Source organism: Cupressus sempervirens, chromosome 4, assembly GCF_028749045.1.
Source record: "Cupressus sempervirens isolate cs-2001-9-10 chromosome 4, ASM2874904v1, whole genome shotgun sequence".
NCBI lineage: Eukaryota > Viridiplantae > Streptophyta > Pinopsida > Cupressales > Cupressaceae > Cupressus > Cupressus sempervirens.
Window position 1 is genome coordinate 544459044 of NC_143121.1, and position 20699 is coordinate 544479742.

The window sequence follows — 20699 nt, forward strand, 5'->3', positions numbered from 1 at the left end:
TTTCCTATGGATCTTGGAGTTGTGCTGATCTAGACCAGGATAGCACATTGTCATCCATACATATCCTAACTTCAAGATTTAAAGTTTTCTCCAAATGATATTTGACGACTCTAAACTTGAATGCATTTAATTAATTCTGTACATTTGCAGTTGGCTCTGATACCATGTTACTTTTCTAGGATTGTTTATGCAAATGTAGTAACATTGCCAATGTGATTGATGTCTTCCAAATGCAGATTTGAAGACTCATAAATATGAGAGGAGACATGTCTCATGAAAAAACATGTCTCTATAAATAATCATCATTAGTTAATATATTAATAATATAAACAACCATATGTATAACTCATCTTCAAGCATATATATAATATATTATTATATCATTATATAATAATATATAATGTATAATATATATCATTTATATTATATTACATATATAAAATATATATATATAATAAGATATTTATCTTAAAGATGATTTACCATCAACAAGGTATCTCATGATAAAATCAATCTGAAAGAAGCTACAGCCTTAACAAGATGGATGTAAAGACAACTTTCCTCAATGGTGTTATTGAACAAATCTACATTGAGCAACCCAAAGGCTTCGTGATTCATGAAAAAGAGTCTCATGGGTGTAAATTAAAAAAACCCTTATGTGGTATTAACAGGTTCCTCGAGCATGGTATAAGAATAGACCAATACTTGATGAGTTTGAGATTCTGCAAGAGTGATGTTGACTCACACCTTTACTTCAAGGCATTCAATAGTAAAGTCTTGATATTGGTTCTATATGTTGATGACTTATTTCTTACAAGAGAAGAACATCTCATCTCTAGATGCAAGAAGATTAGATAAGATGAATTTATTAATGTCCAACAAGGGTCTAAGGGACTCTAAGTTTACAAACAAAGGAAACCTCCCACAGCATCTTTGTAAGTCTAAGGGACTGCAGTTAACTTCAGAGTTCAAGATTAATGACCTAGGACTCACAACTTATTTCTAGGACTGGAATTTTGGCAGAGGCCAGATGGTATCATTCTAAGTCGAGAAAAATACACCAGAGACATTCTAAAGAGATTTCGAATGTTAGATTGCAAAATTATGTCTACACTAATAGAAACCGACTTGAAGAAGTTAAGTTTGCAACTAGTTCAGACCTTACGGATCCAAATTTGTATAGACAGTTGCTCAAGTCTTTGATGTATCTAGTCAAAACTAGACTAGATATTTGTTATGTAATAAATGCTCTTAGCCAGTTCATGTGTGAACCCAGACAAATACATGTAGTTGCAACCAAGCATATCTTGAGATACTTGTGTGGCACAATTGGATATGGATTGAAATATTCTTCCAGTGTGGACTTAGACTTCTAGGGCAATTCGGATTCTAATTGGGCGGGAATTGTCACTGATGAAGAGAACCTTTGGTGGTTGTTTTAGTTTGAGATCTACTACGATTTCTTGGTGTAGCAAGAAACTATCGCGTATTGCCCAAAGTACAGCAGAAGCAGAATATGTTGCAGCCACCGTAGCTACATGAGAAGCAACATGGCTCTGAAGCTTCTTGTAGGATCATTTGGGCAATCATTGGATCCTAAAGTTTTCATTGCGATAACTAAAGTTGTGTTAAGCTTTTGTCAATCTTGTGTTTCATGACAGAACAAAACCATTCACATGAGCAACAACACCATTCACCATAAGTACATGAAATGCAGAATAGAACTCTCAACAATACCCAAGATGGTCTCAAATAGCTGTCACAAGGCTTGAGCAAAAGTGAAAGTAAAAATGTCACTTGAAGGAAGAATTTGGAATGACTCTTAACGATCACACACCCACAAAATGATAACACACAAACAAGAAAACCAATATCTAATCTACATCTTCAATTATATCAACCTAGATTGGTGAGGAGTATTGTAATAGACCAAATTCAGAGATCAAGTGATCAGGCAATCACTTCACTCTTCCACAAATCTGACAAAAGAGCCAAGAGTGTCACCCTCATACAAAACTTCACAATTACGTCCTATGCTCCACAAGGACACATCCCCTATGCTAGTACCCCCATTCTAGTACCTAGGATGATATGCAAAAACAAGGACGGCTTTCAAATGTACCGTGACTTTTATGTAACATGTATGCTCATTTACAAAGAAAGTAATTAAATTTTGACAACTTGTTTGTAGACTCTCATGTCAAATCTCAATTCAAGTCTAATGCTATGTATTAAGCTTCTACAAGGTCAGTGGTGAATGTTTTATCCATTTTATGATATAAACATTTGAATTTTCTATATTTTCAAAAACTTCCTTCTTTTCAAACAATAGCGTAATGTCCCCATTTTAGCTCACCTTGGGTTGTAGTATGGATTAGCCTACCAGTGGCCCACATAGGCTAGGTCAAATGATTAGAGGATCTTAGTTGGTGGAACCAAAGGCCAATTCCCACTCCAAAGGTGGGGAATGTTCAAAATCGCTCTTCGTTTGGATCAATATTGTTGTCCTGCATTTTGTCACCACAAAATGCAGGTAACAGTACAAAACTTTTCAAACTAGTTTCACATATCTCTAAGTTGAATTTGTTATTCAATTGGTTAATGATGATCGATCAATCGAATCCAATTCACGTAACAATTTCTTTTACTAAAGGCTTTCGTCAAGTTTTTTTCGTTTTCCTATTTGTTGAGCCTATGCTTGATTGTTGAAGCCTTCAACGTCCTTTTTCTCATTTATGAGTGTGTTTGTTGGTTTTTAGTCTTTTGGTTTAGTTCAAAACATTGCTTTCAGTTTTCCCTTCAATTTGGTCAATTGTAGACCTTAATCGGAGCTAATAGTCAAAAGATATGACCATTTTAATGCCCAAAAGGTGGACTCTCCAGATACAACTGCATGATTTTAAAAATCATGTTATATTTTGGAGTTGACATTAACTTTTTAAAAAATATAACTTAAATATACTTTATGTAATGTTTTTAAGTTACTTTATCATTTAATTTTTCAATTAAAGTAACTATAGAGCACTTTAAGTTATGTTTTTAACTTGAGTTGCTTTTTTATTTTTCACTTAAGTGACTATATAAACTATATAGTTTACTTTAATTTTTGAGTTTTAAATTGAAATAACCTAGTAAATATTACTTTTTAAATAATATTATTTATGGCCTAATAAGTAATATTTCATCAAAGATTAAATAAACATATGCTTATTTAAATCACTTAAGTTGTGCAATTTTAACTTTAGACTCATTTGCATATTTTAAATATGCAAATGCATCTAGAGTGAGCTTTTGAATTAAAACCATGTAAATGCTTTTGATTTAAAACATGCAATGAACTCCCAAGAATGAGTCAAGCATATTGCATATTTTTAAAACATGCATATGCACCTCAAGAGTGTGTTTGGGTAAACAGGAGCCAAAGGCATGTTTTTAAAGCATGCATATGCGCCTCTAGAGTGCGTTTGAACTTGTAATACATGTTATTGCCTCTTGAGAACCCATTTTTGCTTCTAAGGTCAAAACCAACCCATGCATATGCTCTCCAAATCCACAATTTTGCATGTAGAAATCAGATCTCTCCATGAAAACTCTTGAAATCTTCTCCACTAGGGGCATTTTTGCATTCTCATGCTTTAGGCATTGTTTTCTCTTGCAAAAAACATTTCTTTTAATCCCATTTGAAGCCAAGTATTGGACAAAAACATCCAGATTTAGGCCATTAGAACCCATGTTTTTGCCAAAGGAAGGGTCGATTTGGAGTTTTGATCATTGTTTATGCCATTGAGGCTCACGTTTTTGCATTCTAAAGTGAAAAACGCTGCATGTAATGCCCTAAAACCACATTTTTATCAAAAACGGATTCTACACATGCATTTTGCCAAAAATGCTACATGCATTGTAGGTTGTTGACCACGTTCTTGGGATTGAGCATGAAAAAAGCCTTTTTTGCAGCTCATTAATCATTTCTAATTTAAAGTTGGAAGAAATCAAAGTTTTTTTGGAATATTTCATAGAGGGAGTTTCTTCCTCCATTTTTGGATCATTAACAACAAGTACACATTTTCGATTTTGTTCATTAATTCACACTTATCTTGCTATTTTCTTGCACATTTTAGCTTGATGTATTACACTTGTTGATAGAGATGCCATAAAAAGTGTATTTTTCCTTTAAATATGATGTACGCTCTGATTTTCACATTTATAAATTTTTCCCAAACTCCAAATTCGAAATTGCATTATAAAACCACTTGTCTCTTGACATGATTGAGTGTCAAACTGAAGGTATGTGTTTGTTTTGTGCTTGTTTTATTTGCATTTTTGTTTGTTCTCTTGTTTCTCTTCATTTTGAAGCATTTCCAAGTTCTTTCCCAAGAGCTTGAAAATCTCACTTCACGTCCATCATTACATATCATAACGCTTTGCATCTCACTCTTTACATGCGATTACATGAATTTCCATCCATCATCCGCATGTACATGTAATCTCATTTTCCATTCCCACTTTCACACATCTCACTCTCCACACCCAATCGCATGTCATGATTACAAGAAAATTCCTTTACATGTAATTGCATCTTGAGAACTCATTTTCGACTAAAAGTTACTTTTGAAGAGTCAAAAAACTTCATGTGCACGCATTCCCATGTACTTGGACTTCACCTTTCCTTAAAGATATCTATAAGAGCTCACTTTACCTCATTTTCTCATCATCACAAGTAGCATTGCACCTTTGCATATACCTTTCAATATCATTGCACAAGAGTTCTTTGAGTATTTAATCCATACTCCATACACTTTGTCTTCCATTAAAAACCTTTGATGCTGATCATGAATCAGCATTTTTATGGAAGCAATACCTTCTGATGATTTGTAAATGTTTTGGAATTTTCATATTGCAGCGCAAGCACAAGAAATGCCCTCATCTGCAAAAATGAAAGGAAAGATGAAATATTCATATAATAAAGAGTTGGCTCATGCAACTCCATCTCAAGTCATGTCTATTCTTGATAGTGTGTCAAATATAGATATTAGACACATTGACATGGCGGATTTCTTGTAGAGAATACAAACTCTTATCACTCATGAAATGAAATGGATCAAAAGGAGTAATATTCATTTGGTGTCCACATTTCCTATGGTTGCCCTAGGACCCGAATTCATTCTAGGATGTCCAAAGCATTTTAGTCCTAAGTCTAAAACTATCAAAGATGCAAATTGTAATGTTTTTTTAGTCTTGATCCAGAGGTTATTGAGCAGATTTTCAAAGTGTCGCAAAGTGCAAAATGTGTAGATTTGACAAAAGAGTCATCTCAAGAGATCTGGAATGAGAATATGCCAACTTATTAGAGGTATGTTAATTCATACTGGTTGGACTCCAAGAGGCACAACTTCTCGAGGTGACCTAAAACTATTCATGGATCTAGTTTCAAGCCGGAATACAAAGACCTAATTATCCTTCTCACTAGGATATGTGGTCTCAAGGATTTTAATGATTTTGAACCATGGATGTAGAAGTTCATTTTCCAAATCATTGATAATAAGGAACATATCCTTTGGGGGGAACTTATCAGCACTATGCTTTGTGAGCAGTTGCTCAATGTAGGAACATCAACACCATTCTACATGAATTCCTATCTTGTCTATATTATTGCTGCTATGGAATCTTTTTCTGGGCTTTCAACCAAAGGAGATCGTCTTCAAATTCCAATTTGGGAATACTATGATCAGATTACTCTGACTAATAGTAACTACCATTACAGAAGAATTCAGGATGCATTCTTTGGATATTTTTAGTATTTGTTTGATAGATAGCTAAGCAATACGAAAATCTCGGGAATGTGTTTGAGGATTTGTCAACCTTCACAGGGGGTCAAGTTTCCCAACTTGACACTTCTATGACTGGCTTCGAGTTGTTCATGACAGAATCTTCTTATCATGCACCCATGAATTCAGCTGTGCAAACTGAGTCGTGCTTAGTTACAACGGAGATACAATCAGGACCAATGCCAATGGTCTACACTGTACCTGCTTCCACAGATGAAAGTTTCAGCTTGCCTATATGGTTGAGTAAGATTACAATGAAAGCAAGAAAGGTTGTGGTACCCCCAAATAACCTTCCTATAAAGAAAACTAAGTCTAAATCTTTAAAAGATAAGATTGTTTCTAGAATCATAGTCGACTCTGAAAAGACTAAGTTTGTAGAAGTTGTTGAGCCATTGGTGAATAATCTAGTTGAAGAACTTACTCGTTTTGATTACAAATTCACCAAAGTAGAAGTTGGGAAACGATCACGACTGGGTTGCTTACAGGATCCTCAAGAGGCACTTGCTAATGTGTCAAAGAGCAATCATGAATTATGGGAAAAGAAAAATCAGCTAAAGCAAGAGGTTGCTCGCTTAAATGAGGTAATTCAACAACAATCCTCGCAACATGCAGTTGTTGTATCTCAGACACCTAATGAGAAAAGGATAGTCGAAGTTATGAAGTCTTGGATGGGAGAAGTCATTTCCGAAGGAGTACAGGTGATTACAGATACGGTCAAAGTTCTTGAACATATCAAGGGTGTTGAAGAAATGCTACATGACTTGATTACATCTTTAAGTCAAGAAGTTGATATCCTAAAAGAGATTCTAAATTATTGGGATGAAGTTGCCAAATCTGATTTAGACGCCATGGTCACATGTGATGTTCTTCCATCTTGTGAGATCTTCTACAAGTGCCAAGGACTTATGGGCTACAAAGAAGAGACATGAGAAAACTGATAGCAAAGTTGCAAGCAGCCCTTGGAGATTGTCAGGCAATAGAAACTGGAAACATGTGTGATTTGGAACAAATGGGATGTCAAGTTCTTCATGAACATGATAACTTGGTTGCAGTTGAAAAAATCACAACCGGATATACAATCAGAATCAATGATGATTTAGATTCTGAAAATTTTGGTTCTCATACAATGAACAAGTTTGCCTTGTATAAATCTTTAGCAAAGCACTTGCAAGATTCTCTGGCAGCAAATTCCAAAGTTGTGAAATCAGCATATGCTGATGCAGTTAGAATGGAAGCCATATCAAAGACAATGTAGATTTCTGATCTTCCTACAGTGCATGATGTTATCATCAAATTCAAGGCATTTAAGAACAATCTTTAAGATTGTTATTTTGATTTTATGTTTGTAGATCAAAGAGGATGTATTGCATGAAAATGTGTAATTACATGTAATACGAATTGTATGTGTACTGACATGTAATCCAATAATTTATCTTTCAGTTAGACTCAGTCAAAGTTGGTTGAGTTGCTCCCACTTTTTCCTCCATCTTTTTCTCAACACCTTTGCCTATATAAAGGAGTGCCCTCTCATTGTAAAAATCTATCTTTTATTGTATGCAAGAGAGCTCTGGAGAAATTGTGCAAGCATAACTTTGATTGTGTAGTGTCATTTTGAAGAAAAGGTGAATACAAATAATCAATTAAGACTTAACTTTGATTGAGTAAAATTGTTACTTGTGCAAGTTAGAAGCTTTGACTGTGATTTGCATTTGTCATCTTTGATTCACATGTTGTTTTGCATTCTTGATAATTGACTTTAAAAAGGAATTAGGAAGCAATCAAAGCCGAAGCTTTGACTGGGAGCGGTTGTAGAGATATATAGACTAGAGGCTTTGTCTATAGCTTGTATCTCTTTCTTGATTCACAAAATAATTACGATATCTTAACTTTTGAAAGTCTTTGTGCCCCAATAGTAAAGCTTAATTATATAGAATTATGATTGGAATTAGAGCCAAACTGGTATGCTTTCAATCAGCCTTTGAGTTGGTGTTGATTTATCAGTATCACCATTTCCAGCTATTAGATAAAAGTGCAGTTAGAGATTTCATATTGCCCATTACTCACTCCACGAGTAAGTGGATTCTTTCCTGAAAGTTAAGAGGAAAGAATATTGGTAACACCCCTTCAAAAAATTTCTCAACTTCTTGCTTACCTTGAGTGATGAAGTACTGCTCTGATACCACTGACGAAGGTATGCTCTGATACCACTGATGAAGTACTGCTCTAATACCACTGACAAAGGTACGCTCTGATACCACTAACAAAGGGCCACACCACCCTTACCAACTCATGACAAAGAATGCAACAAGATCTCTCAAGATCCAATCCAAACCCAAGCTAGCCCAGATCCACACTCTGGTAGAAACCTCTGAGATCTCAACTTGTGCTCGCAAGCCACCAAGCAACCTCCTTGTTTCTAAACCGCAGTCACTAGCTCTTCTCCAACTTTATCTAAGATCCAAATGTAAACTGCCTCACATTCGGCGCTCTGTCCACAGACTCAGAAAAATGCACTCTTCACTTCCTCCTTCTCTTTCACACCTTGAAGCCTTCACACTTTCTAGCTTCTCCTTCTCAAACTTTCACTTTTCAAGCTACTCCTTGAGCTTTCACCTTCTTCTCAAGCTTCTCCTTGAACTTCTCCTCCTCAAGCTTCTCCTTCTCAAGCTTTTACCTTTCCACAACTTTCTACAATATTCATAACTTTCTAGAATTTTACCCACACACCTCGATAAATGGAATGACAACCATTTATTTTTTATTTTTCTATTATGCCACCTATGCACCTCGAAAATAGAAATCCTCTTTTTCTTTCTTTTCTCCTTTTTCCTTTTTTTATTTTTATTTTTTTTATTTCTCCTTTAATTTTCGTCACTTTCTCTCAACAATTTTTTAATTTTATTTTTTTTTTCCAAATTTTTATTTTTATTTTTCTCAATTTTCCCATGCAAGATGCTCCTGCATCATTGAGTTGATCCAAGGAACGGTGAGAAGGGGGAGCCTTCCCTTTAACGTAGGAGAGACTTTGTCTCACACGTTGTGGCTGGTCATCCTATTTTGCAACTGGATTTTATCCAAAACTATCGGTTGCAAAATATCCACCCAACAAATATGGTACACTTACTATTTATAGTAAGTGTGTATTTCAGGTAAGTCAGGATTTCAATTGTTAGCAAGGTTCCTGAACAACTTGGTGGCAATGTGGTGATTCAATATCATTGACTGGAGCAATTATTCACACTTTCTATTTACAGTAAGTTGTTGAGGAGCTCCCATATCTGGTAAGGGGACCCAGAATCATGTATGTACCATAGTAACGAGAATCGCCTGAATCACCAATTTGGCGATTCGATTCATGGTTCTCGATTTTTTTTTGAACTAGTGAACGAGAACAGTGATTTCATCGCATGAATCGACAATTCATGCGATTCATGCAAAAAATTGCCAAAATCACCTTTGGGAATTGTGGAAAATCGGTCGAGCTTGAGGATGACGATGAGGCTTGAGCTAGAGCCTTGTGGTTTTATTTTGTTTACAGATAATGATAGACATAAGTTTCATGGATCTTCGTCTTACATACATTTATGATTTGATGTCTTATGGATCTTCATCTACAATTTATATTTTACGTGTAACATAGTTATGCATATGATGGACTTATCATTTATGTTTCATGTTTATGTATGCTAGCTTCTATTTGATGATGTTATAGTGTGTTTAAGTTATATTCAATAAAGGGTGCATGAAATAAGTTTTAAATTCTTAGAATCTCTAAATTTCAAGGGTTTTTTTAATTTGTCGATTTGTGGCCGATTCAATTCGGATTCATGGCCGTTTTGATTCTGATTCATGGCCACTTCACAATTTGATTCGGCCTTGCCGATTCTGATCCAATTCTGACTCGTTACTTTGGTATGTACCATGCACAATGAGTGAATCATTTGTCAATTTGTTCAGTTTGAGGGCCTTACTATTTATAATAAGCCAATTATGCCCATGTTATTTTTGGCAGTGCTCCTAGACTTGTTATTAAGAGACTTCATCAATTGATTAAGTGCAATGAGTTATTGGCTCAAGTTCAAGGTATTAATTATTAATAAAGGATTCTTTATTAATAACTAATTATTAAGAGTTATAATATAAAGTTTTTAAGTAAATGGGGCCAATTGACTTATAAGTGTATTAAAGTAAAGTGATAATATGTGGGCCTATTTATTTATTATCCTAAGTCAATGTGGGACTTTAAGAAGCACATATATTAATGTTTTTTAAGTAAAACCAATAGCAAGTCATTTTGGCATCATGTATTTAGAAAGTAGTTATACAATTTATAGCTTTAATGGGGCCTAAGTCATCATTAAATGTTATTAACTGTTTATTTGAATATTGGCACCTAACTTTGGAGGGGAATATAATTAAATATCATATTTCAAATGCAACAAAAGCAAATACACTTACAAGTTATGTGAAGTGTAATCTAAGAAGACACTTGATCGATTTCCTATCTGGCAAAGGGGAGAGAAATGGATTCATTCTATGCTTTGTTTTTTTTTAGTTGTGTGACTAGATGTTTGGCAAAGGTTTGCAGAATTCAGCTTGGAGAATTGATAGTTATTTTAAGTTTTTCAGCACTTTCAATTGGTGAAGGAACCAGTGAATTGTGCATTGGTGGTGGCTTTATACAGAGGCCATGATCGGGTTATTTGATAAGTTTCATAGTTTCATCCTGCAATTGTTTGCAAAGGTTAGAAGATCAATAAATAATGCAGATCCCAGCCTATATTAGCAGCGTAGGTAATCATTAAGGGCAGCCACAGGGTATTTATGTAGTCACATGGGGCGGGGACGAAGACATGGGTAGCTTACAAAGGCATGTTGGTGGTTTTAATGCCTCAATAGGCACTATACAGTGGCAGCAAGGTTCAGATTATTTCCATAATATACCTGCAATGCATTTTAAGGCTTTGAAGGCAAGCTGAGATAATCTCAAGGTTTTTAATACTGCAAATTAAGTTATATTTTGATGCATGTGTTTATCAAGGTAAATAATTCAATTTCCTGAATTGAAATAAAGAAGTTCTTGTGAACAATTTACAAAAGTTAGTTTGTATGCAAACTGTGTAACAAAATGCCTTTGAATAGTTTGGCACATTTTCAGAGTGATGTAACTACCAAATATTTGACAAAATGCCATGTTGAATATTAAGCAAATTTGAAAGATATTGCATAGTTGTTTGCAAGATATCTCATTGAAAATCGGATTATTGGTGAAACCAACTTATTAGTTTGCATGCTAAGCATTTGACAAAATGTCAAACATCCGAGTTGAAAGTTAGAACCTATTGGGGTCCTTACAACCAGTCCTCATTGTCCCCTAAAAGATGGCCCAAAAGTGCCCCCTACCTGAAACACATTCTACCATTGTTGTCTCCGAAGTTCAATGGAACATAAGTTATTTCTAAATACAAAGAAAATTGGTGTAACCTATCATCCATAATAGGGATGGCCTAATATGAGACACTTTACTTGGATTAACATGGTATATGTTGACCATCAACCAACTTCAAATGTAATACTATAATGACTCATCCAATTGAACAAAATATAGACTATAAAATCTATGAATTATTTCAATTTCATACAATTCTCTTATGCTCAATAGATATAGACCACTCACTCATTTGTGAATGTACTCTCTAACAATAATGGAAGAGTGGAAAAACAAAAAGCCCCTATGTAGAGTAGGAAGCTTAACTTTGATAGAGCTTCTCACGGTTAGATACTTGATATGTGTTCGGAGAGCCCCTCTGTAGAGTAGGAAGCTTAACTTTGATAGAGCTTCTCACAGTGAGATACTTGATATGTGTTTGGAAATATCGGGTGATTTTTTGTGATTAGAGGTTTATGCAATTTGGAAATCAACAAACAATGAAGTTGAATGAAAGGCACTCTAAAGACACCATTTTTAGGACACTTCCTCCAAATTGTCCCTCCTGGACTCTTTGGTCAAACCCACAGTCTTATATGGTTAAGTAGTTTGAAGCCCCTCCCTCCTCAATTTCAACTGGTTCTTGGTTGAATGGGTTCAGGCACTTTTCCTCAGGCATATCATCAAATGTCACCGTTCTACTCCTCGTAGTGTTATTTTGGTTGAGTTTGGGGCTCGCCCCTTCAAACTTGCAGTCATCTTTGATTTGATTTGGTTTCTTAACCATCTCTAGGGCTTTGCAGATTCAATTGGTCGCCGACATAGATATTCCTACCCGACTTACTGTTCTTCAATCACAGTTGCTAATTCTGATCCAACCACTAGGGCCTGCTGTTGGTACACTCAAGCCACTACTCTACTAGATTCGATCGGGATTGAGATTGATCGTCTCACTCCCTATTACTTTTCTCTGGATGCTCCCACTCACCTCCTCCCCTCTCGTCAGGAGTTGAACGAACATGTGAGACTCGACATTTACAAATAGTACATTAGGACGATTTGGATCAACCCTCTAAAAGGGTTGTGTCCACGGATGGCCTTTTATGTCGAGCACTTCTTAGATATTTGTGATGGGACTATCGTGCATCTCGCATATTTGACCCAATGTTGGAACCATGCCCTTTGTATCTCTCTTGGTTCCTTCAAAGTTGGATCCCGTCGGCTTAGATATCAAACTGACCATCACATCAACAGTGAGAGTTGTATTTGTCATTTATGTACCTTGGCTTAAACGAAAATGAAGACTCGCTTTATTTTTCGTTGTCCCATCTACTATGAGATTAGAGGGAGGTTTTACTATCTTTTCTGAGATTGCAGGTCCTTATTGGCTTTTTTCAGTTACATTGACCAGCATTGTCTAGCACTATCTTCGAGAGGTCACTTAGCTTCGAGATCATACTTTGCAACTCCTTTTTTTCCTTAGCACTAGGCTTTGGATCAATGTATCACTGATTTTTATGTGCCCATGTCCCCTGCAAGGGGCATGAAGAGGCAATTTTGCACTCTTGCTCCCAGCCACATCAGATCAGTAAGACCCTGTTTTGGACTCACCAGACATCGACACTCCTCATTCGACGATATTCAAAGATGATCCGGAACCCTTGGTCACCTTGTTCCTTATCCTTCGGGGTTGGACTTCTTCCGGCCAAGGAAGGACCCCTAGTCCTTTCCTTGGTGTCTTCTTTTGCTTCTTTGTTGCTTTGTTCTTTCTCGGGCACCGTTTGGTGTCCCTGCAGTGGGTGGTTTCCCTTGTTTGTAAACTTTCAATCTCTTAGACCCTTGTTGATCTCTTGTTGGACATTAATAAATTTATCTTATCTAGGCTAGTACATTTTTTGTCAATTCTAAAGGTTCTCACAATATTGCAGTGGACAGTGCTTCTTTAAATTGTTATCAAAGCTTTGAATAAAGCACACTGTCCTAATTAGAAGCTACACTAGTTTGAAACTATTTTTACTTCAGAAAATGCATTTGCTTCTATTGCAATGTTACATTGCCATAGGAAGCCCAAAATTACAGCTATAATAGCCAGCAACGGAGTGAATATTCTAATGTCTCCATAGAATGTCAAATGATGTCAGAATGTGATGAACTTTCAAAACTCATTGAAGAATATAGGCTGTTGTGATAATTTGTTATTTTCACCTCTCTATATGATGCTTATTATATCTCTTTGTGCCTTATTGTGTTGAACAGATCCTAAAAATTGATGTGATAGTTGTGTGTGTACATGATTGACAAAATTGGGTTTTATTTGGCTTATGTGATCTTTTTAATCTCTTTATCATGAATGTCGCCCCATTTATGGAAACCCTCTATCTTGTTTTCTTGTGCATGTATTGGTTTCTTATTCACAAAGTCCTTAGTATTGCTTATATGATGTGTGTGGCTGGCTTTTAGTGTATTTTTCGTAGCTAGGGAAGCTTTTTATTCACCAAGGGAGGAGTCATTTTTGCATAATCAGTGTGTTTGGCAGTAGGCTAAAACATAATTTCAATTGCTATAACCTATCCATGAAGAAGATGGTGAAAATCTATATTGTGTTTTGATGATACAGAAGATAATTGTACAATTCACTCCCATTGATATATTCTAACAGACTTCAGGACAAGGTTGGAAACAATAATTCAAACCAAGGTTTCGTGTGGCCACCTGAAGGGGTGACCAAGATAGCTGGCAAGAGATATGGAGGAGATTCCAATCCAAGGCACACAAGGCAGAAATTTTCCTGTTTATAAATTTTGCTTCGTGTTTCTTAAGGATTTCTCACATTATTTAAGTTGTGATCCCACAGTGTTCCTACACAATTACATTTTACACACAATTACATAATAAAATGCTGTTCTCATAAGTTGTTAAGATGTTATATTTCTTTGCAGATTAGTCATTTAAAAACATTATTGCTGTGCATTAAGTTGGCATGCCAACGCTCTTCACAGCTCTGTAGATCCCAATCGGCCAAGAAGATGATTTATCCATCTGCATAATTAAAAAATGCAATTCAACATCTAAAAAGATATACCCTTACTTTAAGGGTAAAAGTGAGCCATCATGAAAATGAAATTAGCTTCAAATTTTTCTTAGGTATAAAATTTGGGACAACATCACACAAGTTCTTTGACAAGTGTACAGGAATTTCAAAAGATCATTTTATAATAAATGTAATAGCATTAGGAGCAAAATTTCCATCACGAAAAGAAATGCATAGAAGATATTCTAAAATTTTAGCCAAGTCCATAGAAAGTAAACTGTAAGTACGATGTCTTCAAATTAGTTATTTCCAAGCAAAAGACATGCTCAAGGAATAAGTAAAATAGGTTCAGAGCTGCAAAGTACATGGCAAATTCCTCTGAGTTACAAGGACAATGATGAAGCAAATCTGACTGGTTTTCCTTTCTGTCAACGTAGACAATGATGGCAGAAAACATGTTCAGATTTCATAAGAAGCAAAAAAGAACTGAGAATCTTCTCAAATCTACCTTTCCTGTTCCTTCCTCTTTTTGCAACATGGGCTCTACTTTGCCATCTACCGTGCTGCTAACATTCTTAAATACTCCCATGCATCCCAACCCTATACTCATTGTTTAACTTTTCTAAGAAATCCTCTCTTCCACTATCCATCTCAAATCAAGGTTGCTTTCAGTCTAATATCATTATTGATAATGTGCAGATCTTAAGTCTTTATACATGAGACTTATGGATACAATCCTCTATCCCCAACCAACCCATTACCACACCATGTTGGACTAGAAAAGTTGGAAATCCCTTTCAGAAAAGAAACTGGACAAAATTTATTGCATTGGGCAACATAAAAAAGACAATGTATGGGCTGCTAACATCAATGAACTCCAAACAGGCAAAGACGGAACTTCTACAAAAAATGAGTCAATCTCCTGGTGTTTTAGATTCAATAGCAGTAAAATAACCAGCATATCCTTCAGAACTGACAGAGAAACCAAAATGAGTCCGCCAACCTGTTCAGGTAACACTTGTATAGTCTGCAAAGCAGAACTAAAGCAATAAGACTAGACCAGGTTATAATAAACAAAAAATACACAATAGATAAGATAAGATAAGATAATGATATTAATGTCCAACAAAAGACCAAAAGAGATCTATGGGACTGAAAAGATTACAACAGTGAAGCAAACCCCAGTAGGAGCATACAAAGATGTCCGAACAAAACAAAAATAGCTAAAGAAATAACCATAAAGAACAGAGATCAAGAAAGCGCTAGGAGTCTTTCTTGGGCGAAAAGAAATCTATCACAGAATGAAACAAATGCCGATGTGAAGAGGCACTACCCTGTCTCTGTCCACTCCCAGACAAACGCCGCTGATGCAAGTAGTCGGAACGGGATTTGACACATCTGGAAGGCCCAATAGCCCGAAGAGAGCTGGAAGACCTTTTCACACCACGCAAAGGAGATAATGGTGTAAAGAAGGAAGTAATGAGCTGAGTAGATGAGTGTCGGTGAGGAAGCAGTGTCTGGATCGTGCTATCACGGAGCGTGGCGGCCTCACGAATATAAAGAGCAAGACATCTCTGATCATAGTAGCTGAAAAAGTCATGGAGAGAAAAGCATTCTCTGAATAAACAAAAGAATCTCCCTCTAATTGCATAGTAGATGGGACAACGAGAAAGGACATGAGCCTCATTCTCCACCTCCCCTAAAGTACAGAGCATACAAATCTGCTCCCCACAATCAATATGATGATCTGTCTGAGCTCGAAGACGATGGGAGCCAACTCTGAAAGAACCTAAAGAGATTCGCAAAGCATGAGACCACCATCGTGAGAGATAGCTAGGACGGGCAATGATCCCATCAGAAATCACCAAAAAGTGCTCCGCATAAAAAGACATACGGGGACGCAGCCCGCCAGGAAGGTTAACCCAAGTAGTAGTAATGTAAAGTCTATAGATATCAAGACGGACATGCTCATTTAACTCCTAACGAGAAGGGAGAAGATGAGCAAGGGCATCCAAAGAGAACTGAAAAGGAGGGAGATGAGCCATGTCAATCCCGATCGAACTCAACAAAGAAGAAACCTGTGCATACCAACAACGTGCACGAGAACCGGTCTCAGCTTCCGCAATGGAGACAAAAGAGCAGTAAGCTAAGTAGGAGTAACGGTTCCGATCCCCAGCCATATCAGCAAACCCACAAAGACGATGAAGGAACCAAACCAAATCAAAAATGGCCGCGAGTCTGAAAGGATGAACACCAAACTCAGCAAAAATGATACTATGAGGAATGAACTTGTGACATCTGATGATGCGCCTCAAGAACAAAGTTTGAAACCACTCAACTCAAGCCCAGTCTGAGCTAAGAAGATAAGGGCCCCAAACCACAGAACCGTAAAGGACAATCAGTCACACCAAAATGTCTGAGAGGGATAACTTAGACGAGGTATCCTAAAAGTGATGTCTGAAACATTGTTTCTCAAGCAAAGCAAGAGAACCCATTCCCTTATTAACTCTGGGCTGAATAGCAAGTCTCATACTGAAACGCAGACCAGAAAACATGACCCCCAAATAAGTGTAGGATGAAGTGATCTCAATCTCCTGACCCTGAAACATGAAGTGAAGATGAGAGGTCTTTAACCAGTTAAAGACCATGATCCGAGTCTTACCCAAGTTAACCACAAGCTGTCTCTGATCACAAAATAAAGCCAAACCATCAAGAAGTCTCTGCAATCTGTCTGGAGAAGAAGCAAGGAGAATCACATCATCTGCAAATAGAAAGATAGAAATCAGGACCTGATGAAGACAACAACCATCTCCCAGGAGCGAAGACTTCAAGAGAAAGTCCTCAAGCTCATCAATATACAGCCCAAACAAAGTAGAAGAGAGAGGACAACCCTGTTTAACCCCAATAGTGCTATGGATCGGATCCGAGAAGCCCTTTGGAGTCCAGAATCTGCCAACTACAGTCTCATAATAGCGATACGAAGCATCTCAGAAATACCAATCTCCCTAAGTCTCTCAAACAAGGCCACCCTAGGAACAGATTCAAAAGCTTTGCGAAAGTCAACAAAGCAACAATAAACCTTCTCTGATCTGTGTCTAGCTTCCTCAATAATAGCCCGTAATATGAAAATATGATCCATAGTCTGATAATCTGACCGAAAACCAGCCGGCCCTCTAGCCCTACTACCAATCCTGTCGAGCTCCATAGAAAGCATAGCATTAAGAGTTGTTGCATACAGTTTGGCAAATGTATGCCCAATCATGATGGTTTTGTAGTTCTCCGGATCAAAGACAGGGCCGGTCTTGTGAATGGGAAAAATCAAATGCCTAGACCGGGAGGTCGGAAACCCAGTATGAATCACTCTATTAAAAAGAATAGAGAGATAGGAGCCCAGAGCTGAGGCACCAAACTTGAAAAGCTCAGCCTGGAAACCCTCCTCATCAGCAGCACAACTACACTTCATGGATCTGATAGCCTCATAAATGTGGGAAGGGGTGAAAAGGTGGGTGAAAGGAGATGAAGGGGGATGAATAGAGGAAATTAAGAATTTTGACAAGAGAAAAACCTAGCAGACAGCAAAGTGATGTAATTCATCAAGCAGATAATACTTATACCCACTTCCTCCTCAATACAGTGGGTCTTCCCCTTGTGGGAAACCCCTTTAAACAAGAAGCTGAAAATGCCGAACAAAGTTTTCAGTACAAAATGGAAGCTTCTGGTGGGATATGGACAAAGCAAGAACAGATGTGGATACCCAACAAACAAACATAGCAACCCAATAAAAATTAGATCTTATCCTCTCACAACATCTTAGAAATACACAGATGCTTCTTTTATTTTGCTTTATGCATGCCATATACAACTTCTGGAAAGAGTTTTGCACTCAAAGACTGCTCTTTTTAAAAGATAATTAAATTTTTATTACAATTTGTTATTATACCAATTTTAGCGTATCCATTGTATCTCATAAAAAATAATAGTATCCAATGATATACATGATTTTATCACTCCATACAAATTGATACAGAAGCCAACAGAACTTTGGTTATTATTAATATATATTAATAATTATTATTTATTGCCAAACAACTGTAAGATGACTGTCATAAACACAACCAAATAATTTATGCATCCTTCCAGATCTACCATTGGATTACTAGTAGAATGTTGCAATATTATTGACTATTGGATTTCTACCTTAAATAGGTAAAACTAAATATAATCGTAAAACAATTAAGGAAAAATTGGAAAATTGAAAGTTGTGTACAGAACTTAAGCTGTCATAGTACACAAATTTAAAAGCAAATGCAAAACACTAAATCTACATTTTCATAATGTGTATTCAACATATGGAATATCATGCTTTGAGAATGATAAGGGAAAACCAAAACTCGGTTGAGCTTATATCTTGGTATTATCATGCAAGTTGGGCATCCAGCATGCCACGAATGCTATTTCCAAAGGTCGTAGTTAACATGTAAAATGAACTAAGGATATACAATGAAACTAACCCAAGCTCTTCAGAAGGCAAAACAAGGAACCATCTGCTTCGTGCCCAATTAGGTGACCAAGGTATCTTGAGGGAGCTTCCTTATAATTTTTTAGTTCAGGAGTAATAGGCCATAAAATACCCAACGTGTGGCCCTCTTTTACAGGAACAGTCTTAACCAATATCTGTAAAAACATAGTCGTAAAACAAAATTGGATAATCTATTCCATTGCACCATAGAATTAAATTTCATATTGCCATCTGATTGAAATCTTCATATTGAACTACTTTTAAATGTTTGTTGCCTTTTTCAACCATAGGAATATTGCATAAAACATTCCTGGCCACTACAAGTTATTATAACAGTTACCTGTAAGTGCTCCGAATGGCAAGGCTGACCAGCAAAACAAGGACGGCTCTGTTGAGTATTCTTGATTCCACTAAATTTCACTTCAACCAGTTTTTCAAGTTCCTCAATGGTTTCTGAAAAACATTTTTGCAAGATTCATCTTATATCATTGAAAAGCTAGCTTGAGCAGCAGAGATCTTAGTTGTAATATATACTAAATATCAAACCTCACAGTGTTAGAATCATATCATAAATAGACAAAACAAAGAATGCGTACCTTTACCATATACAACAAGGTGCATAAGATTTGAAGAATAATGTCTTTCATAAAATTTAATTAGCTCATCTCTGATATCCACTCCTTTTGATGTAGGCCTTGCATCCAATGTATCCTTGTTTCCTGAATTGATGGATTGATAATGTTCAATACAAAGAAACACATAAAATAATATCTAGCAAAGTAATGAAATTGTCATTCTCCGAAAAAACTTCAAGGCAACACACAAGCAACAGAGAATGAGAAGTTATCCATACAGATGAGCATTGAAACTTGGTGGTCATAAGAATACTAAGCTCATATGCACAATATTTCACAATGAGATCAAAAATTGGTGGTGATATTTCCAATTTTGCACATACAAACAGACCAGTCCTTATCATTTCATTAAAACAAAAAGAAGACGCCCTCATCATTTCATTACTTTGCATCTTCTGTGTCGGATACAGATATGTATATGGATACAAGGATACACAAGCCCAAGGAGGGGCAGGGGAGTTTCTGGCTCTGTTGTTATAATCATTTATGTTAAAATTACAATTATATTTATTATTTATTTAAAACTATTGTAATTAAATTATAATTACCATTAATTATTATTTTTATTTTATTATTACCATGATTGTTCCTTGTTATATTATTAATTATTATTTATTCACTATTATGGTATTTAATCCCAGAAGCAAGGGATGTGACATTTCACCCCTGACCTCTAGTTCCTTGGGGTCTAAATATCTTATCCCATGAGAATAATGGGAATTTTTCAGTACAATTAGACCCATTTCAAAAGAACCACCACATAAGCTCAATGTGAATATCCTCCACTGAACTAGGAATTTGCATACAGGACATTGAATAAATTGGTATCGCAGAGAGAATAGCATTTATCATAAGAGTTTTGCTGCCCGAAGTTAGCCATTTCCCTTTCCATGGCTCCATTTTTTTTTACAGTTGTTGATAATATTTTCCCAATAGCATTTTTAAGTTTGGTTTGGCAGATAACAGCATCCCTAAGAATCTTCCTAGGACATTAGCCACTCTTAAGACCAATATCCAAAAACCTCCCTTTGAAGGATAGGTTTAAAATTCAGGAACAAGACTTTCAAATCTACTCCGATTAACACTTTAAACTATGGCCCTGCTGCAATCATCCATCAATTTCTTAAAATCGCTTCAATTCCAAAGGCACTTCCAAATATATGATCTGCAAATCGTTGGTGAGTGGTTGGGTCCGTGGCAGGTGTTATATTCCCTTCCATTGCCTAGCTATCCTGGCCTACATAATGCTTCTCCCAAACTC

At 36.3% G+C, this 20699-nt stretch overlaps 1 protein-coding gene across 1 annotated transcript in view; it reads right to left on the reverse strand.

The window, feature by feature from the left end:
* LOC149562341 (Insulinase (Peptidase family M16) family protein) overlaps positions 1-20699 on the reverse strand; it is a 333865-nt gene that overhangs the window by 229540 nt on the left and 83626 nt on the right. Inside the window, exons 8-10 of the mRNA XM_089825868.1 lie at positions 19400-19522; positions 19144-19256; positions 18796-18958 (exon numbers count right to left, since the gene is read on the reverse strand). Coding sequence (XP_089681994.1) covers positions 18796-18958; positions 19144-19256; positions 19400-19522 — 399 coding nt within the window. The remainder of the gene's footprint in view (positions 1-18795; positions 18959-19143; positions 19257-19399; positions 19523-20699) is intronic.